Below are 21,793 nucleotides of genomic sequence, written 5' to 3'. Positions count from 1 at the left end.
AAATGGAATTACTGAAATCAATCTACTTTTTCATGATATTCTAATTTTATGACCAGCACCTGTAGTTCCTATGCTCCAGTTATCTGGAACAAACTTCCAGAAAACTGTAAAAGTGCAGAAAGCCTGAGTTCCTTTAAATCAAGACTAAAAACACATTTATTTAGGATTACCTTTGACTGTTCTAGTTAAACAGTTCAACTGAAACATCATTAGTTCAACTTTTTTTATTTTCCTTAGTCCAACTGTTTTTAATGTTATTTTTTATTTCTGCATTTTTTTATTTTATTTTTGTCCTACTTGCTTTGATTCTGTTTTATTTTCCTTTATTTCCTTTATTTCCTATATTTTAAAGCACTTTGCATTGTCTTTGTACTGAATTGTCCTATACAAATACATTTGCCTTGCCTAATGTGTTCTCAAAGAGGTCCTTTAATTTCATTGAGCAATGTAATGAGCAATGTATCAGAAATCAATCAACCTCATTCAGTTTTTTCTGATTCATGTAAACAAAATAAAAAAGAAGAACCTACAACAGTGTGCTTTAAAAAAAAGTATAAACATCAAACATTAATTATTACAGTGATGAAAATACAAATGTCTTAATTGTATTTACTGACCATAAATTGTAAATTTAAGCCAGTGCTGAAGAGTCAACAACAAAATGCATGTGAATATTCTCACTGCAAGCTCATCCAGCAGGAGCATGTCCTGCAAGTTAACGACTCGAAGCAATTAACTGGTTTTCCTTAATTGAATTGTCTCTGTAAAGTGCCTTGAGATGACATGTATGGTGAATTGCTACTATATAAATAAACGGAATTGAAATTGAATTGAATTGTAATGCACTTGGGTGAAATTACAGAGTTTTAGTACAACAAAAGCATAAAAATTGAATTAATTCAGAATTGCTCATTTAAAGCTTTAGTTCTCATGTGTCTTAGAAATGTTACCTCACATGGTTTGAGTGAATTATCTGAGCAGTCATAAGACAAAGACAAAGAAAGTAGCAACAATTGTCTATACAGATCAGGGGAAAATATCAGGTGTGTTTTAATTCATTTCCCTTTTGGCTTACTTTAATGAAGTATTTTTAAATTGAATTAGCTTGTTGTCATCTGTGTGAACCCCTCAATAAAAGCAGTTTAGTAATCCAATGCCAGGATGAAAAGGTATCAGCAATAATCAGCATTAATTTGACTTTTTTTAAATCAATCTGAAGGCATTAAATATCATTCCATCAAGTAGAAAACTTGAACATGGCCGCTAGTTTTCCTAGCAGCATATTTGGAAAATGGTATGGGAGAGGCAAAGCAAGCACAGGAAATCAGCATATATATTTTATACTATCAAGCATGGTAGTGGAGGGGTGATGGTTTGTGCTAGCAGCAGCTGAGACGATGAAGCCAGAGCTGTATGTAAACAGCAAAGACTGTTGCAAATCCACTTCCAAACACAGCAGGGAATCCAAAGCAGTATAACCATAATGAGAATGAGAAAAGCTGTAGCAATGAACCAGTAAAATTAATTGACCTCAGCTCACTTTAAACACTATGGTGGTACGCTAGGGAGCTGACAGTTAAAGCCATTTTATAAAGAATTTTAAATAAATCTGCTTAGTTATAAAGCCAGCAGTTACCAGGGTGTGCTTAGTTTTTCCCATGATTCTACATTAGACCATGCCAAATTGTTTTAACCAAAATGCTGCCCTCTGCTGGATTCTACTGAGCATTAAATCTGCCATCAGGCTTTGAAAATAAACTAAAAACGTTTAACCTACCCATTAATACTATCAAACAAGTCATTTTTTTCATATAGTCTGATATTAAATCCTGAGTTGATCTACTTTCACATTTACTATTACAAAACTACTTTTTGAAGCTTATCCTGGGCAAAATGTATCTCCTTTTACTTTCCTTCTATGCTAGTTGTCTAAACAAAATATCCTATTACACACTCTTTATGAGTATAATGTGTATCTAGTTGAGGATTTATACAATTCTGTGTCATGATTTTGGTGTTTTGATCATTTGTTGTGTGCTTGATTAATTTTTTTAAATGATTTTAATAAATGTACTTCCCATTCGTGCTGAATTTTCTTATGATGTAATGCACCTTGAATAGCATCACCACAGAAATCTGCTATACAGATTTTTTTTATTACCTACTTACCTTTTTACCTTTTCATTGCTTTACATATTAGTTCCAACATTTTTGTTTTTGTTATTAGCACCACCACCACTAAAGGATACCTGGGTTTGTCAATCCCCAAATGTTATTCAAAAAGGAAGAAATTATACTGAAGTTCTGTTTATATGTTATAAATAAAACATTTATTTTACTGAACATGAAACAGAGAGAGCATACTTAACCTTTGTTTTCAGTCATTTTAAGAGATTTTCTTGAAATTAAAGTTATGGGTATTTATCCCCAGCCAGCCTAAATCGATCTATATTTTGGACACTAGAGGGCGCTGATGGATCAAGTCATGATTTATTTTACATTATTTTATTTTCGATATAGTGATATGTGTAATTATTTCTCCGCTAGTATAACGCGGTCATACATTCTGAGTATTACGATGAGTTATAATTGAATTCTTATTTTTGTTATTTACCGTCATTTTGTGAAGCTGGCGCTTTAAGTCCGTTGAACCTCACCTTCCATTGAACATGCGCGCAGAGGGAGAGAAACATCCCCAGTGAAAAAACAACAACAATCAGAAATTGCGGGGCTGGAAACAGAGATGACCCGATGAAAACGCCACACTTTGTAATTTAGTTCACTGAAACAGGCTCAGCCCTGCTGCTGCTATTTTAAATTAGAAACTTTATATGTCGGCGGCGACGAGCTCATGAACCTGGCGAGTCTGAGCGGAGATGCTGGCGGAAGCCAGCTTCTCTTCGCCAACTTTAACCAGGACAACACGTAAGGCTGGGCCGGGGAGAGAGTCCGGGGATGCTATGGCCTGTTGGGGCTTCAGGCTAGCTGCTGTTAGCTTCTAGCTCACTACTGTTAGCTTGAAGCTAACTGCTGTTAGCTTGGTTTGTACCCACCAGGGCTCCTAGCCGGGTGACCGGTGCTAATGTGAAATATACGGGAAGATGTTTATCTATATAAAATGAAGAAAGCAAAGACAATGACAGTCAGACATTGAGTTAATGATTCATATAGGGTTTTATTTCACAAGAGACTAGCTTAGCATTTTAGCTAACGTGATGCAGTGAGGTCGGGGTCTAACTTTAGCCACAAAACATCTAAGTATTTAGTCTCGGAATTGCTTGTTAGGGTGCTGGAGTGAACGTTAAGTGTGTTTATAAGATATAATTGTTACTAAAATGTTATTAGGTTATATTCACGTTGAGTGTTTTGGTCGTGCTTGTGAGGAATTGCTGTCATTTGGCTTCTAGCTTAGTTTTAAAACGTAAACATTCACTTTGATATTATGGAATGGATGTTGAACGGTGGAGGAGCCCGGTGTTTGGATTAGAAATGTTGCATGGTGATATCCAACTGCAGCCGGTGGAGCTCCATGCAACGATCAGTCACCACAGCTGTCTTCTTCCTCCTGGTTTCCCTGCAGGTCCTTGGCTGTTGGCACCAAGTCAGGATACAAGTTTTTTTCCTTGTCATCTGTTGACAAATTGGAGCAGATATATGAATGTAGTAAGTATTATGGAAGCCATATCCCTGCTTTTTTTAAAGCCTTTTCCTTTGTTTTCCAAGCAGCATTTACAGCAGATCACCATCTGTCATTATGCTGCTGCTCTGTCACATGTTTAACTGGTTATATTTGATGCCGTTTGTCTAGACAGGATGCGATCTGTTGCATATCAGAGATGGTTTTTACAAAAAAAACACAAATTTACTGTTTAAGACTTTCTTTTAGACATTTATCTTTAACTTTCTAATCAGAATAAAGTTGTTTTCATATCTCTGTTGCCTTTTATTAACCCCTGTACACATTTGAAGCTACAGTGTCGTGCAGGAGTAAAATTGAAATGTGTTACAGTGCTGTCAACTTTGATGCAGCTAGATGAAGTCCAGTAAAACTAAATGTCATGAAGCCCCTATTAGTATAAGAAAGTGGAAAGAGAGCAAGACATAGAATAACCAGTGGGATAAGAAGGGTATTCATCAGGTAAGAGGCCAAGAGACCTATGGTCCCTCAGAAGGCGCAGTGGAGAGCCTAAGCTGGAGTTTGAGAATACTTTGACTAGACAGCTGTTAGTTAAACACTCCTAAAACTGGCATTTCAAGGATGGGTGGCAGAAAGGATGTTTACAGTAAAAACACATGATCGGAAGGGATTTAAATAAGCGTTCGGCCCTCACGTAAAACATTTTTTAGGTTAAAAAAAAAATTTAACTTTTTCTACAACGCATGGCAGTGGAAGCGTCATGCTGTGGGTCCCCCCGCATATTCTAATCTATATTAATCAATTGAAATGGTTCTTTCTAATTCTTCCACTTAAATCCTGCTAGAAAGCATACAAGCCCTTAGGCTTAAAATTTGCAAAGCCGCTTCGGCACCGAAAAGGTGATGTTTTCTCTGTGTGTGTATACATTTCTTCAGCTGACACAGAGGATGTGTGTATCGTGGAGCGTCTCTTCTCCAGCAGCCTGGTGGCCATCGTGAGCCTGAAGGCGCCCAGGAAGCTCAAAGTCTGTCACTTCAAGAAGGGAACAGAGATCTGCAACTACTCTTATTCCAACACCATCCTGGCTGTGAAGCTAAACAGACAGGTAGGAAAGAACGGGAGAGAGTGTTAAATATATATTTTTTCTATCCCGAATGCTTGGTCAGTTGACTGCTAATGTTTGCATCTTCTTCCTGCAGAGGCTGATTGTGTGTCTGGAAGAGTCGCTTTACATTCACAACATCAGAGACATGAAAGTGCTGCACACTATAAGAGAGACGCCTCCTAACCCATCAGGTCGGTTCATAGAGGAAACCAGATTTAGAAAGACAGGCTGGCAGAGTATGTTTAAATCAAAGGGCTCATGTTTAGGTTTGGTTCACAAATATCTTTCATCAAATGTATTTCTTTAAATTAGAATATTGTCAAAACACTAAATGAGCTAAATATATTTAAAAAGAGTGAAATATTTCAAGTCTTCATTCAGTTAATTTCTTTATGATGAAGCATTTCAGCAACAAAATCAGCTTCATAGGAAATGTAAGTATTGCATAAGAATACGTTTTTAATACAGAAATGTCGGCCCGCTAAGTGGGACCGTACATTAGAGGGAGTCCATAATGGTTGTAAATCTACTGAGGAGTGCAGGAATCCCAGGTTGCTCCACTTCACCAGGCATCATGGAGTCACTGGTTGTTGGAACAGTGACACCAAGATCATTGAAGCTGTGTGAGCTGCAGCTGCTCAGTCCTGCTGGAAACATAAATCAGTCTGTCAGCAGAGGGAAGCATCAAACACTTCCTGGTAGAAGCCTCTGGGTTCTCGAAATAAAACGTTTAACAAATATTGTCATAAAAAAAAAGAGAACTTTTCTTTCTAAATGATTTCAGACATTACATGTCTGTTGGTTTTATTTTTTATCCACACCTTCTAAATGCTAAATCTGAATTTATGTAACACTTTTCTTGTCCCACTCACCGTTCAGAAATTAAACCTACACTGATACACAGATCTCTAGGCAACTATTGGTTAGGTGCCTTGCTCAGGGGCAGGCGGAAGCTGCACTTAATCCACAACTTTCATATCGCAAGACCCACTGAGACGCTCTGGTTATCCCTTTTTTTAACAACACCTTTTCCTTCCACTTACTTTCCATTAAAATGCATGAAAAACAGCAGTCTGCAAACTGCTGGCTCCTGCTGCTGTTTTCACCTCTATGGGAAAAACTGCAGAGTCGGGCTAGAACAGAAATAACATCTGAAATAAATAATTTTTAATGGTCTTAAGTTGTTTTTCTTTCTAGAAACCAGATTTTTTTATATGTTTTTGCAGTGAAATCACCCAAATTAACAGAAATAAACACTTGAAATGTATCAATAGATCTGATTTATTTTCTAATTTTACCTTTCTGGACTAAATTACTGATATTTTCACTATTTCAGGATCTTTGTTGATGAAACCATCCAGCTTTCTCCAGTTCTAGATTGAAATGTGTTTCAGTGTCCTTTGTGGTTTGTGCTTCTCTCCAGGACTGTGCGCTCTCTCCATCAGCAATGATAACTGTTACCTGGCGTATCCAGGAAGCGCCACGATAGGAGAGGTCCAGGTGTTTGACACAGTCAACCTGGTAGGGAAACACAAACTGCTTGATCTTTGTTTTAGGGCTGAAATGTTTCTACTCCCTTCTCTGAAAGATTTAGGGTTTTATATGGCACCTGTTCTGTTTGGGCTTCATTCAGTCCCACATAAACCCCGGTGTGTTTTGTCTCCTCAGAGGGCGGCCAACATGATTCCAGCTCACGACAGTCCCTTAGCAGCTTTGGCGTTTGATGCCAGTGGAACCAAGCTGGCCACGGCTTCAGAGAAGGTATCGTCTGACGCGTTGGCCTGTTGTCTGTCAGAGCACAGGGTGATCTTTGTGTTCGCTTCCTCTTCTCAGCCTGCGCCTTGTGTGTTTCGCTTCCTCCCCCAGGGCACAGTCATCCGTGTCTTCTCCATCCCAGAAGGGCAGAAGCTCTTTGAGTTCCGGCGAGGCGTCAAGAGGTAGAAGACGACTGATAACACATTTAGTAGTTGAGGAATTAAAGAGTCAAACTAGAGTGTTTTTTTTTTTGTCTGTATTTGCTAAATTGTACATTGTGTTTTATTTAGGTGTGTGAGCATCTGTTCGCTGGCGTTCAGCATGGAAGGCTTGTATCTCTCTGCTTCCAGCAACACAGAGACGGTCCACATCTTCAAATTAGAGACACAGAAGGAGAAGTATGTGTAAGTGCCCTTTTTACCTTTCTGTCTATATTATAATAATGTTAACCTTTAAAATAGAAATAGTGTGTGGCGTTGTGTCCACGGTTTTCCTTTCTTTAAATTCTTTTAATTTTCTACAAAAACAATCAGAAAATAATTGCTTTCATTTGATCCCAGTCATCCTGGTGGATCTCTTTCATTTTTGCTGTCAGAATGCACAGAGTTCTTCTCAAAACATCTGTTTTTGAAAATATCATCTCATATACTTAATGGGATTTAGTTCTGGGCTTAGACTGAACCAAACATACCTTGATCTAAGCCCTCTCCACTGCAATTCTGGCAGTATGATCATGTTTGTCCTACAGGAGGTTGAACCTCTGACATGGTTTCATGTCTTTATGGTGTTTTCTGTTCAGTTATTGTGTACTTCTGAATGTTCAAATGATACATTGTTACATTTTCTGTTAGTACGCTTGGTTTCACACCAGTTTTTTGTCGCTCGGGACCAAACAGGATATGAATGGATAAAAGTTTCATGATAGAGACTGAGGTACAGCCATTGTCAGGAGCTCTCCCTTTTTTTCTACATGATTTTCTATTGGAAAACGAGTCTGAAAAAATGAAGCACGGCTGCAGCTTAGAAATAATACGCTGAAGCACTGGAGACGCAGAATGGAAATTTCTGCCTCGTTCAGGACGAGGCGCTGATTACTGCTCCCTAACACACATCAGTAGGCTCCTCATCTGGTGCAGAAACCGACGGCCAGAAAGGTAATTTATGTGCATAATATCGAATCATATCCCAACAGAGTATGGTTGTTTTTTCAGACATAAATTACTGAGCATCAGAGTTGGGCTGGGTGCGAACCGAGACCACCTCTTCAGGCTGCACTGTTTTGTTGAGTCCAGTTGTGCTTTCATTCTGACCCAAACAGGATCGAAATAAAGCTGCAGGTGTCAAAACAGCCTTTAAATGACTCCCAGCAGGATTTTTGTCATTTAGTCTGACCAGGTGTCCTCCCCCAGATCTGGTAAAACACCACATCATGATGCTGTGACCACTATGCTTCAAAGTGTGGATAATGTGTCCACATTCTTGCTTTATCTGGTCAGAGCTGCTAGATCCACATCTTTGTGTCATCAGTCTGAACAGAGATCTCTTGAGAAGTCGAGAGCTTGGGATTTTGTATTCTAGTCTAAAGGCTCCTTTAACTTTCTCCCTGAATCTGCTGTGCTCTTTGATCTCAATGAGGGTAGATTATTTTTCATCATACAGGGTTCCCGCGGGTCATTAAATGTCATTAAATTGTTATTTTTTTTATTTTAATTGGCATTAAAATTCATTAAATGACTATGTGATTATCATGGCATTTAAATGCTTTATTTAAAAAAAATTTATCAAAATAATTTCGTCATATATATTATATTCGGATCTTTTTGCGCTGAACTGCTTCTGGTTGATCGTAAAGCTGTATGTTCGGAAAAGAAGCCGGAGAAAAATCTAGAGAATTGGGAAAATGCAAATTTTAGCAAAAGTAGCTGGAAAACGAGGAATTCGGGACACGGCTGCAGCCTGTTGACAGTAAAGATGATGAAATATTTTGCAGTTATATATAAGAGATTCATGGGTACTTGTTGATGGCATTAAAATAATTTTTAAGAGCATTAAAAGGCATTCAATTAGGGCTACTCATTCCTGTATAAACCCTGTTATAAGGGGGCATCTGAATGTAATCTGTTGAACAGGATTTTATTTATTTCCATCAGATAAAGAGAAAAATGAAACCATGTTTCACATATTATGCACTGGAGTTTGGGATCTTTGTCTTATTGTTTTGTTGTTGTTTTTTTTAGGCCAGCTGAGGAGCCCACAACTTGGGGAGGTTACTTGGGGAAGGTCCTGATGGCGTCCACAACCTACCTGCCTTCACAGGTCACAGAAATGTTCACCCAGGGGCGAGCTTTCGCCACCGTTCGCCTGCCCTTCTGCGGCTACAAGAACATCTGCGCCTTAGCTGTGTGAGCAGACACACCCTCACTACAAAGCTTTCATTAATTACTCTGCACCAGCTTTAACCTCTAAAGCTAGCTAAACATCAACAGATGTTTTCCTTTTTTAGTTTTCTCATTAGAGCAGATTTCTTTCATGGTTAACCAGGATCAGGTTGACATATTAACATCATTTAGTCCTGCTCCCTGCTGCTCACAGTTGCTCCCAGTTTGTTAGAAAGGATGACTGACTTCCTCCTACCAGGTCCTCAATCTGTTAATCTAAGAGCTGAAATGCAAATGAACAGGGAAATGGAGCGACTCTACCTTTGTGTGTGATCTACAGCTGAACTGGCTGCAGGTTTCTGATGGATCTTCATGTGTTTCTGAATCAGAATTCAGAAGATCCCCAGGCTGCTGGTGGCAGCAGCTGATGGGTACCTGTATCTGTACAACCTGGACCCTCAGGAGGGCGGTGAATGCACGCTCATGAAGCAGCACAGGTGAAACTCAGAGAATGCAGAGGGAGGTTTGATGTTCCAGCTGAATGTGGGAGTTTTAATGCTTTCTCTCTCTTGATACAGGTTAGACAGCAGTGCAGAGCCTCCCAATGAGATCCTTGAGCAGGGGCCGCATGATCGCCCCCTTGTGGCCCAAACCTACAGTGCGGCTGTCACTAAAGGTAATTTAGAAAAACTGGATCTTTCTGAAATGTTATAACATCCATTTTGACCATGTGCTTGTCAGATACTCTGGAGATAAAAAGATTGTTAAAGCAGGTTTATAGTAATGTGTTTCAGAGTTTTATGATCAAATGCGAAATGAGTCTGTTTTTTGCTAGAAAAATATTTTCCGTAATCATGCTATAATGAAATAAAATCATTGCAAACTTTAAGTTTCTACAAGGGGAATTTGAGACTAGCTAAATGTTCGCTAGGTTCTTAGCATTAGCTAAATTCCTATACTCTGACTCTCCTTAAACTTACCTACTGGGCTCCATCTTGCTGCCTTCTCTGACTTACTGTGAGTCGGACAAAGCCGTAAACTGTGCAGGTGTTCTTCTATTGTTTTGTCTGTTATGATGGCCCCACCCACGTTACCATGGGGCTCAGTTGAGATGGAAAAGAACCTGTTTAAAAAAAGAGCTAAGATGACCTGATATGAAGTGAATAGCGTGGATAAAGAGAGAGTCAGGAATAAGAACTTTTTTGTCCCATAATTACTAAAAACATCTTTTCATCAACTTTTTTGTTTAAATGCATAACTTAAAGCATCACATTAGAGCTTGATTTAAACATCAAAGTTCAAATCCACTCATTAGCTTTTATGTAAATGGGCTGAAGAAGAGAAATTTCTTTTTTTAAATGTAGCAAATATTTACCTTGGATGGATGATCATCTGATTTCTGCGGCCGCTGGCGTTCTGATTGCAGCATTTCAATCGCACCTCTCTCTCTGACGTCGCTGAATGGCATGAGCCACTGCTAATACTAGCTGACACGATACACTAAATAACATTTGCTCATTTGCAACACATTTATTAAAATGTTTTTCCATTTCTGATCCGTGGTCTGAACACATTGTTCTATTTATTGGGAGAAGCGTCACACAGGTGCTACAAGTCAAAACAGGTTGTTTATTATACAACTTATTGTATAATAAACATCTTTGATTTCTATTTTAGATATTGTCCTTTTCACCTCTCTATAAATGCAAGTACAATTGAATAAAAGCAGCAGAAATATGTTATATTTTAGAGGGCCATTGGTGAGATGTGCTGTTAGCAGCGGCCGGAAGGCGCCTCTTGTGGCTGGGGGTCACGCAGTGAGACTTAACCGGACCCCATCTTTGCTTGACTTCTAAAAGTCTTTAGCAGAGATCAATATTTGAGAAAACAACTTCATGCATTCTTGTAAACACAGCAGAGGATCTGTGTTCCTGGCTGTGTTCGTGGCTTTATTAACTTTATACCAGGAGATTTTTATCCCCTGGTTTTTGAGATTCTTATGATGGAAAAAAATATAAAATTTTTAAAAACTTTATACACATCTTTACCTGAGTGGCTTATAAATGTGCACCGTATGTTTTTTACATGTTTGTAATGTGACGTATGTGCTGCAAACTGTGACTCTCAGTCCTGATTGCCTCAAGCATCTGAGCGTTGCTCTTGTTTTTTAGGTTACTGTGAAGAACAAGGCGCAGTCGGAGGGTCGGGGATTGAAGAGGACCTGAACGACCTCCGCTTAGAGGAGGAAAACGAGCAACCGCCGCTCATCCTTGAAACCGACTGACCTAGCCGATGTCTGATGCTTTGAGGCTTCCTCTGGTGCTGCTAAACACCAGACACGAGGAGTCGCAGATCAACAACCTGCCTTTCAGTCTGTCTGTGCGTCATTCTGTCCACATACTAGTCGATTTATTTTCCTTCCTTCCATCCTCTTTTCCCCCCTTAGTTTTTTTTTTTTTTTGCCTGTGCAGGCCAAATTCTGCAGCTTTGCATGTACATGTGCCAACTGCTCAGACGACGCTTCATCGTGAAAATGAGCCCCCGCCCTGCGAGCGTGCTCCAACAAACGCGCAGGAATAAAAACAACAATGTAGCTGTCTCACTTGTTTTTGTTTTTCATTTTGGACCCGTATATATAAATGCAACCACTGTGTAAAATGAAAAGTGATCGTGTAAAAGTGCCTTTTTTTTTTTTTTCGCTTTTTTTAAAATGAATTCCATTTAAAACGGGAGGATATCATTTCATCGCTCTCTTTTTCGTCTGGCACAGAAAGAGAAGCGAAGATTTTACAGAGGCGAAAACGCTTCTGCGCTTAGCTGAGAGTTTTGTGTGTGTGTGTTGGGCGTGTACAGTAGCTAAACATCTATCCCCTTTTACCTCATCCAAACAGACCTGCACTCATTGGTTGATTTCTCTTTTTAATGACTGATTTTTTTTTTTTTTTACAACAAACTCTTCATCTAATGGAACCCAATGACGTGTCATGCGTATGCAAACGTGCATGGTGTTGTCGACGTGGTACTGTGCCCATCCATCGCAGACATGAGTGGGAAAGGCCTCTCCTTCATCCTACTCCGTATCTCTACCCTGTACATTACTACATGTGGTCAGATAATGCTGCTCCCAATCAGTCTGGGAGGGGGGGTGGATGTTTGACCAGGAGAGGAAACGTTGGACTAAAGCTTTGATCTGAAGGACAGGCTGAGCCTCTTCAACTGGTCCAGAATGCTGCATGGTTCCCTGTTAATCCTTTAGTGTCTTTAGTTACCCCCCCATGAAGGATTAGCCGTGGGATTACGGAGCGGCAGACATTTTCTAATAATTTTGTACAATATGTAAGACATCCATCTGAAGTTTAATGAAAATAAAATTCTGTATTGATGTATTTGGATTTGCTCTTCATCTCTGAGAAATGTCTGACTTTCCTGAATGGTTTCAATTTTAACCATCTGAATTTTAGGCCTGTAGAAATCTAAACTCCTGAGAGGCGGTGGAAGCTTATTGGCTTCATTCCAGTTTAAATGGAGCCAACATAGTTTATATATAAGGCATATTTTATTTTTTATCTGGTACGGATGATACCTTTAAAAAGTGCTTTGATTTTGTCTGGTTTTTGTAAACTAAACATGATTCATATGAGAGAAAACTTGTCTGAATTTCAATTCGGATGTGCAGAAAAAAAGGGTTATGGATGGTTTTGAGACTTATAAAAGAATAAACAGGTTACGCAAAAGCTATTTCTAATTTTGCGTTTGAGCAAAAATTAGTCATATGTTTAATGTGAGCTGTGGAAATTGTGAAGTGATATGCATGTGTTTATATTTTGCATAATTATGAAATTAAAAAAAGCTAAAACAGGATTATGAAATATCCTGTTTTCGTTCATTTGACTGTACAGTCTGTTTGAACACTAATGAAAATTCATATTTGTGGATCTAATTCTAATACTGTTTATCAAAAAGAAAAGGGCTAACTGCCACAGGCGGGGACTGTATAGTTTGTTAACTTTCAACATATAAGCTCAATTTAAAACACTTTAATGCTTGTTTAGAAGTATGCTTTGACTCAATTTATACTTTGAGCAGAAGAAAAGGTTTTATACCATTGACGCCTGGTGTTATTAAGCATCATACTGAAATGTACTCTAAAATATAACAAAACCTATACAGAAAATGTCTCATTTAGACTGAACAAATTCATCTAATGTTTACTAATACTACAGTACAGCTCCATAGTATTCATATATTTGCATTAAGACTAATCACTAAATATTAGGGTCATGCCAAGAAGGCAATCCAGCATCACCACCTTAGAGCTCATTTATTTCTTTAATTGCCATATCATTCTTCCACTTTTGACCAGAGTATAAATAATGTTTTACTTTTGAGTTTTTTTGTTTGTTTGTTTTTTGCTACAAAGTAATCAGAAACATGGTTAAAGAAAGAATCTCTGGGCGTGTTTGGTGGCGCAGTGGTTAGCGCACATGACCTGGGTTCAAATCAGACCTGTGGTCCCTCCCCTCTCATACCCCCTTTCCTGTCAGCCTACTCTCCAAAAAACAGCCACTAGTGCTGAAAAAAACAAAACAAAAAAAGAAAGTCTCCACCTGCCAGGTTTTTTTTTTAAACCTTTTCATAATCACGCTGTCCTTAATTATTGGAAACCAGTTGTCACTAACCAGTTTAACGTGTATTGTGAGAGGGTGTTGGACCATGTTAAGCTAGGTGTAACAGCAATCAGGTTGCATCCTGTTAAAAAAAAAATCCATGTACTTTATGTAGGACACAGTGGAAAAACCAGAGCTTGAGTTGCTTTTTAATTAATGTGGAATAAAATTAATAGGAATAAAAAAATCTGTTCTTATTTCAAGAGTAAGGTTGCTTTAAACTAGCACATTTTGTATAATGTATTTATACTAAAACTGCAAAAACTGATCTGAAAATGCGTGTCTTTCCAAGTAGGTAAAGGTATCAGCTAATAAAATGAGTATTCTGGCCCCAGAAAAGAGATACTTGCATATACTGTACTTGAAATAAGATAATGATTTTGTTTTGTTTTTTGTTATATTGAAAACTTTCAACCAATCAGTCTCTAAATTCGATCAAATTGACTCTGTAAATTGTCCGGTGATTTATCAATTCAATTTATTTATACAGCGCAAATTCACAACACATTTGATCTCAAGGCACTTTGCAGACACAATTCTACCTGGTTCCCACTGTCAGATTGGTTCAAAGTTTTCTAAGAAAAATCAGTTGATTGCATCGACTCATTGACTCTTCTGCAATCCCTCACAACCAAGCATGCTTGTAGCGACAGTGGGGAGGAAAACCCCCTTTTAACAGGGAGAAACCTCCAGCAGAACCAGGATCAGTGTGAGCGGCCGTCTGCTGAGGCTAACTGGGGTTCAAGGAGACAGAAGCAGAGATACTGCTTGGCATGCTGTTAACCAGTTCCACAGGTGGCCCCGTCCAGTAAACACACATCCAGGCAGACACACTCTGAGCCAGCTCCCATGTCATCAGCTCAACCTTTTTTTCTGTATTTGCAAACATTGCAACTAATGGATAGAATTCACCTTTGCACAACTAAAGGTGAGAGTGAATCCACCATCATACTATATGAGGCTTAAGAAAATAAAAAGATACACCTCAGGTCATGATCTAAATACCAAACTCATATCACTGTGGTTTATTTATAGCTGATCTGATGTGCTTCTTACAAAAGGTAAACTATTGCAAAGACAGGTGGAGCAACATGGGACACAAATAAATACGTTTTGCTTCAAGCCGTAGGATTATCCACAGGCGAGCAATAAAAAGAAGTGTAGAACCAGCAGAGAATGATGGACAGTGTGCTGTTGACTCCACATCAGTCTGGGCCTCTTCTAGGTTCTATTATAAGTCCAGGTTTCTGAGGAGGAACGTGTCTCCTCTGGACTTGGACAGCCACATCTCTTCCTCACAGGTGGAGTCAAAGGACCAATAGCAGCACGTCGCTAGGAGGTAGAGCAGAACGAGGCTGCAGGTTTTTTAATCACCTGATATCATTCTAGCCCAACCTTAAAAAACGTGGCCTCTCAAAGATAAACATTAACGTTAAAACAACCTGATTAATTTGGAAAAATATAAGAAATATGTTTGAATGGTAAAGTTTTAGAAGTTTGTATCCTACAATTCGCTTCTGGAGTAACATGCATTTCATTCTGCAGCAACATTGGAGCAGCTCAGCGTTTTTCACTTATGAGTTTATTCACTGTCATTGAAATCAATAGCACTGCTGCTTTCTCAGCCTCACCCATGAGTCCTGGCTTTTCTCCACCTAGAAGCTAATGAAAAATGCAATCTCTTCCCTCCTAAGCCTGTTGCTGACCCAACAGGACAGAGACTAGTAGTTTATAAAAGCCACATGTCAGTCCTTTCCCTTTGGTTAAATGTTCTATTCAAAGCTTGTGCGTTTAGTCATAATATATATGTATATATATATATATATATATATATATATATATATATATATATATATATATATATATATATATATATATATATATATATATATATAAGAACATCACATAAAAGAAGACCACATACAGCCTGGTGAGAGGTGGAAATATTAGATTCTTACATCTAAACCTTAATAATCTCACGACAATTCTGATTTTTGTCAATATCTAAATTGATTCACAAAGAGTGAAGTAGAGTTTGCAACCAACATAGAGATTTCCACATCTAAGCTCACACTTTAGATTGCAGGTTTGTGTGTAGGCAGCGATTGTCCGTTTTGTTGCAGGCCCCAGAAACAATTAAGGAAAATGCAGCTTTGTGTTTAATTTTCATCATTTCTCTGTGAGAGACGGTGGCTCTTTTGTGACAAACATCAGCTGTTTATCCTCTTTAATGAGGGGAGATGGAGACATTTAAAAGGGGATGGAACAGCTACAGAGAGACAGAGGATGATAATTGCAGCTGATTTCCCTGAGAGCAGATCAGAGGAGTGTTGATTTTCAGTGTCAGCACTCTGAACAACACAGACAGATGTTTGCTCTCCCAAGATGCCCCCGTAACGATTTCCAAGTTATTTTCCTGCTCCCTGAACAAATCATCCCGGTGATTAAACACAGCCAGCAGCTGGCCCATTTCCATATGTCACTGTGTTTTGACTCTTAAGCAATTCATCTCAAGGGTGGAGGCTACAGATCAACACCCTGCACTTGCCATGCCCACACTGCAATAATTAACATCTATGTAAGTCTTTTATTTTTTTATTATTGTATTTTTTCTTGAGTTGAGCAGGTAAGAGAGGCATTTTGTAAATGGAATAATACATTTTACATTTAAAATAAGAAAAAACAAAAAACCAACAGCTGTCTCTTATTTTAAGTGCTTAATTATCTTAATATAAGAGTAAACATACTTTTTCCATTGGAAGATCATCTTATTTACCTGCTCCAATTAAGGGTAAATACACTTGTTTTAAGATATTTTACTAATTTCTAGATCGTTTTTGCCGTGTACCTCTCCTCTCTGCGAGAAAAAACTACTTTTTCGATATGTTTCTGTCTTCAGTAACTTGTGTTGTATTTTCAGAATACTATAAGTAAACACTTATATGTAAGAATGAAAAAAAAAATCTATACAAAATGTTTTATTTTGACTTAAACATCGAGCAGGGTATTAGGAAATCATTGGATTTGGTAAATGGTAGATATTCCTTTTAAAAGCAATTATTTCCTTTCCACTGTCACGGCATGCTTGCTGGTGCAGGAACTGCTAAAGGTTTAACTACAAAGTACAAGTAGACGTCAACCATTGCTACGTTCTCATCCAGGTGAAGCGAAACTTGCAAAGTTAATGACCCAAAAAACAACAATGCAGCAGACTGACTACCACCTAACAATACATATATTTAACTTACATTTATATAAATGTATGAAGTATATACGTATGTTAAACTTTTTTTACTGAAATTGTTACTTCAAGGCTGGAGTATTGTAATTCTTTACTATCAGGAAGTCCACAAACTTCAGCTGATCCAAAAATGTTGCAGCCAGAGTTCTGATGAAAATGAAAAAGAGGGATCATATCTCTCCTATCCTGGCTTCTCTTCATTGGCTTCCTGTAAAATCCAGAATAGAATTTAAATTCCTCCTATTCACATATAAAGCCTTAAATGGGCAAATGCCATCTTATATCAGAGATCTGATTGTTCCTTATGTCCCTAACAGAGCACTTCGCTCTCAATCTGCAGGTTTACTAGTGGTTCCTAGAATTTCTAAATGTAGAATGGGAGGCAGATCTTTAAGTTATCAGGCTCCTCTCCTGTGGAACCAACTACCAGTTTTAGTCCGTGAGGCAGACACCCTGTCTACGTTTAAGGGTAGACAGGATTTTAGGAAGGATGTTCTGGGATTATAACAATATTTATTGGTGTCAACTGCAATAATGACTTGAACAAAGATAGAAAATATTTAAAGATTATTGTGTTTTGTTTTGCAATATGCCACTTTGTACATTCAATGTTCATCCTAAAATAAAATGTTAAACTGCACACAGTAATTCATTTTATTTTTTCAAATGACCAACAGTGAAAATAAAAAAAATAAAATAAAATTCAGGTAGAAACACATATCGATCCCAGTCCTACGATCAGCTTTTTTGATTTTACAGTCATCTTTAACTATCCTGATGGAAATAAATCCCTTATTAAAGGATTATGATTGCCAAAATGGTCTAATGGCTGTTAGAGTGTGCAAGACAAACCATGGTTTTCTCCCAGTGTTGTTTCTCACCATCACCATAGTTTTATACCTATTACTTTTTGCACCAACATGGAAAAGTATAGGGGAGGAGCTTTGATTTCCTTCATTGCCATGGCTTGTTATATATATATATATATATATATATATATATATATATATATATATATATATATATATATATATATATATATATATATATATATATATTCTCTCTCAAACAGCCCAGGCAGACAGAAAGTCACTATCAGTCAAAATATAAAAAAGTATCTGGTTACGTTTAAATCAATTTTTATTATAGCTTTTTTCTTAGCATACCATAAACAGAACTGCCAGAAGGTCTCAGTCCATCCAAACTCTGCTGAAGAGCTGCATGGGGTCTGCCTCATCCTCTATGGTCTTTATGTTCTTTTAAAAATCATTTGCTAAAAAACCTGTCCTGCCTTATTGCCTCAGAGGGCATGCTGAAGAGCTTAAAACAACCAAATGCACTCTAGCAACCAGAGTTGACTAGAGCTGACTCCCTCTAAAGGATAAACACCAGCCCTGCTATTTAACGCTGGGTCTGGATCAGGGGTGAGCCACTACTATGCTACCTGCAGCGTTTGCATGCATCCCTGCTCCAACACAGCTGGAACAAACGAATGGTTAATGGTCAAGCCTCCATTACTTTTGCAGACATGCCAAGAAGGTAATTTTAGCCTTTTCTTACAGGTGTGTTGGGAAGCACCCAAAAGCTGCAGGACAGCGGTACTAGAGGACTTACATTGGCTGCCGCTGGCCGGCTGGCACATAGACGCTCAGGGCTGCATTTTTATTAGACTAGAGAGAGAGATTAGATTTACAAATCCAACAGATGATTGTGATGCAGATTTTTAAATTGAAGAGCTGGATGCTGCTGTCACAAAATGACATTAAGTAAACCCACAGGTTCAAACGGCCTCAATGTTAATCTTTACCTTTTTTTTTTAACAATATAAGGAAATTATTATTTAAACCCTTGTTGATTTGGAAGTGAAGCAGGGTTTGATTGTTCTGATCCTGAGACCAGGTAAAAATAAATAATATTAGATAACTAAAGCCCTATTATTCTATCGAAAAAAGACTAACATTTTTTATAGCTGTATTGCAGCCTGACTTAAAAACTGAATTCCATTGCATTCGTTCTGTGAGTCTAGACGTAAATAAAGAGTCCCTGGCCGACTCATGTAATTTAGTATCAAGAACTTTGTTACAGCAATACTGCTGCCCTCTTCCAAAAGGGATCAATTTGTACATCGACAACATAATGAAAAGAAAAGCTAAGCCTTCTGAAAAAATGACCCCAGAGGCTGCAGATAAACAAAAGGGTCTGAGGTTCCAGGCCAGCAAAAAGACACCAATTGAGCAGGACAGGTAGGAGCACATTTTTATGGAAGACTTGATTAATTATTATAATCATCCGTAAACATTTGGGTTTGGTTAAAAACCTCATGGGCGTAGGTTTTGCATAGGGACCATAGGGACATGTCCCTACCAAAATTTTGGCCCGACCTACTTGTCCTTACCAATAATTCTACGTAAATAACATGTTTATAATTTACCATACAGCGTTGTTGCAGCAGTTGCTTCTTTTCTCACAACTTGTATATTTAAGTTAATATTTTAAATGCTGTGTCAGTTCATATCATAGTCCCCGGGCCCATGTAAATACAATACGTCTATTCGCAGCCCCTTGAATATGTTATTTTGCTTTGTTTTGCAATACAGAGAATATCAGCATATCAGATAAAAAAATAAGACTGGGTTTTACCTCTGTTTATCTGTGCAAAATTCTTTTTCTTAAAAAAAAAAACACCAGATAAATACACAGACAACAGAAATATTTAGACTATATTTGGTTAAAAAGACACATATTTACCTTCCGTCTTAGTCACTGGTAAGTTCAAATGTAACCCTTTTCAAAGTGTTAAGTTGTCCCATATTATTCCGAGCCACTCATACTTCAAGCATTGATAAACAGCATCTTGTGTGTTTAGTGCTTATAAGATTTGTTTAAATTTAGCAAAAAATACTTTTTTTCCCCTAAAAAAAGGTGTCCTGATGCTCACGTCAAGCATAACTGACATCAGACCAATTCAACTTAAGACCAATTGTGTCCCTATCAAAATTGAGATCAAACCTAAGCCCTTGAAAAACCTTCATGTAAAATGCATAATTTTGTTTTCTTTCTTATATGCTTTCTAGAGTATAAATGTTATATTTTAAAAACACGTTGGATTCACATTATATTCCTTTGCTGTGTTTCACAGGTGTACCCCCTCCTCGAAAAACAACAAACAGATGTACACATTCATAAGTACATGAGCAGCGTAAGTGATGCACTACTAGAGCAGGGAGGCAACTAAAATAAGAGCACAAACACAATCTAAATGGAAATAATACCGAATATAGCAAATTGATGGGTGAATTGGGACATTTTATGAATGCTGTTGGGCAGATTTAATAAGGTTAAGTGTGATGGGAAGGGGGAGAGTTTGACACAGAAGTTGACCGAAAAACAAATAAACGGAATCTGCACGTGAGTGCTTATGCGACAATGTGTGTTTGAATGTTAGTAATCCGAGCCTCTGGAAGCAGCCTCAGTGCTAATGTGGATTTACAGAGTCCTGTAAACACACTGAAAAGAGACTCCATTGTTTTCTCACCTAATACTACAGACATGCAACTAAATAACCCAATCCCATAATCTGTCTTTCAGACCTTTGTAACTGTGTTGGCCTCCCATGCTAAAAGCAATGCATTTCTTAAAAAAAAAAAAAAAAAAAAAAAAAAAAAGAGAGATACTGAAAAACACATGGATCAAAGTTATGCATGAAAACTTCGAGCCAAAACAGGTGTGAGCCTCAGCCTTGTATTGCTATACAGTATCAGCGATAACATGATTAAATATAAAAAGCACTTACCAAATGCAAATTGTATTCATGAAAGACAAAAGATTTGTAAATCAACTGCTGCATATTTGAAAAAGTCTGCCAGTGCCAGTCTGTTAAATCCCGTAGGTGATTTTTGGCCTATTCCTCCTTGCTGAGACTGAGTCACATTGAAAGGATACCACGATACCTCTTTCGGATTTAGGGCTAGAGTTTGATTAGAACTTTCCAAATCATCCTACTGTTTTTTTTTTATTAGAGGTGAATTTGTTTCTAAGTTTGCTGCATTCCCCAAGTGTAGTTTAATATTAGGATATCATGCTATTGGTCAAACAATCTCCCTCGAGGGGAGCCTGACATAGCAAAGCAGGCCCAAACCATCACACTACCACCCCTATGTTCTTCTGTTATGATATTCACTTTCTAAATTTGCTAATTTACCATTCTTTCATGAATCTTTATAAGAATTTCATCAAAGTTTCTTGGATTATGGTGGTTCTTTTTGGCAAATTTGGGAAAAATCCTGTTTGGTGGTTTTATTCTTTAACTATTATTTAGAGAACAAAATATTTAAACAATAATCTTAACACTGTTCTTTAAGGAACATATTTGACTATGACTGACTGCTAAAAAAAATTTGATGTAACCTGTGCTATGGCAAGAAAGCGTATTTTATTAGTCATAAAATTAAATCAATAGTAATTGCATTAAGTAAAAAAAACAAAAAACAAAAAAAAACAGTAAATGTTAACAAAAATAAAAGTCATGCTGTTTATGTATAATCTACCTAAAAACAAAATAGGTGGAGTAAGCCTATAATATTTTTAAAGAAAGACATTCAATAAATTGGTCTAAAAGGCCAACAATTTATATATATATATATATATATATATATATATATATATATATATATATATATATATATATATATATATATATATATATATATATATATTACTTTTTTTATATGCTTTTAAAAATCAGTATAATCTGCTTCAAATGGTGAACAGGGTTACTATAATAAATTACTTTTCAATAATGTTCTCATTCAATAGATGCTAATTTATATTAATGTAAATAGATAAATTCGCTATTTATTTCAAATAGAAGTATCTAAAATTAAAATACAGTAGCCTGTCAATACTTTTAGAAACATACAACAAAATTTTTGCGCTCGGGAAGATCAAAGGGCAAATAAGGGAATTCTCACGGGCACGCACACGCTTTCCAGCCGCGCGCACGCAGCTGTG

General features: G+C 37.5%; 1 protein-coding gene across 3 annotated transcripts; it reads left to right on the top strand.

Annotated features, from left to right (window-relative positions):
• Window positions 1–2,532: 2,532 nt before the first annotated feature.
• wipi2 (WD repeat domain, phosphoinositide interacting 2) lies at window positions 2,533–11,474 on the top strand. Of its 3 annotated transcripts, none has more exons than XM_038267309.1 (12): window positions 2,535–2,925; window positions 3,581–3,663; window positions 4,573–4,742; window positions 4,837–4,933; window positions 6,166–6,263; window positions 6,411–6,503; window positions 6,609–6,679; window positions 6,788–6,895; window positions 8,735–8,899; window positions 9,265–9,372; window positions 9,454–9,551; window positions 11,047–11,474. In XM_038267309.1, exons 1-12 carry the CDS (start codon window positions 2,852–2,854, stop codon window positions 11,157–11,159), a joined length of 1,278 nt encoding a protein of 425 aa, XP_038123237.1. In that variant the 5' UTR covers window positions 2,535–2,851; the 3' UTR covers window positions 11,160–11,474. The 3 variants fall into 3 exon arrangements, with proteins under 3 accessions (XP_038123248.1, XP_038123237.1, XP_038123228.1); XM_038267300.1 differs by having other exon boundaries at window positions 2,538–2,925; window positions 6,788–6,901; XM_038267320.1 differs by lacking the exons at window positions 9,454–9,551; window positions 11,047–11,474 and having other exon boundaries at window positions 2,533–2,925; window positions 9,265–9,376.
• Window positions 11,475–21,793: the final 10,319 nt, after the last annotated feature.

This window comes from Cyprinodon tularosa, unplaced genomic scaffold (genome assembly GCF_016077235.1).
Source record: "Cyprinodon tularosa strain WSP-4 unplaced genomic scaffold, ASM1607723v1 ctg118, whole genome shotgun sequence".
NCBI classification, from domain to species: domain Eukaryota; kingdom Metazoa; phylum Chordata; class Actinopteri; order Cyprinodontiformes; family Cyprinodontidae; genus Cyprinodon; species Cyprinodon tularosa.
This window is presented reverse-complemented; position numbering and strand designations above follow the sequence as displayed.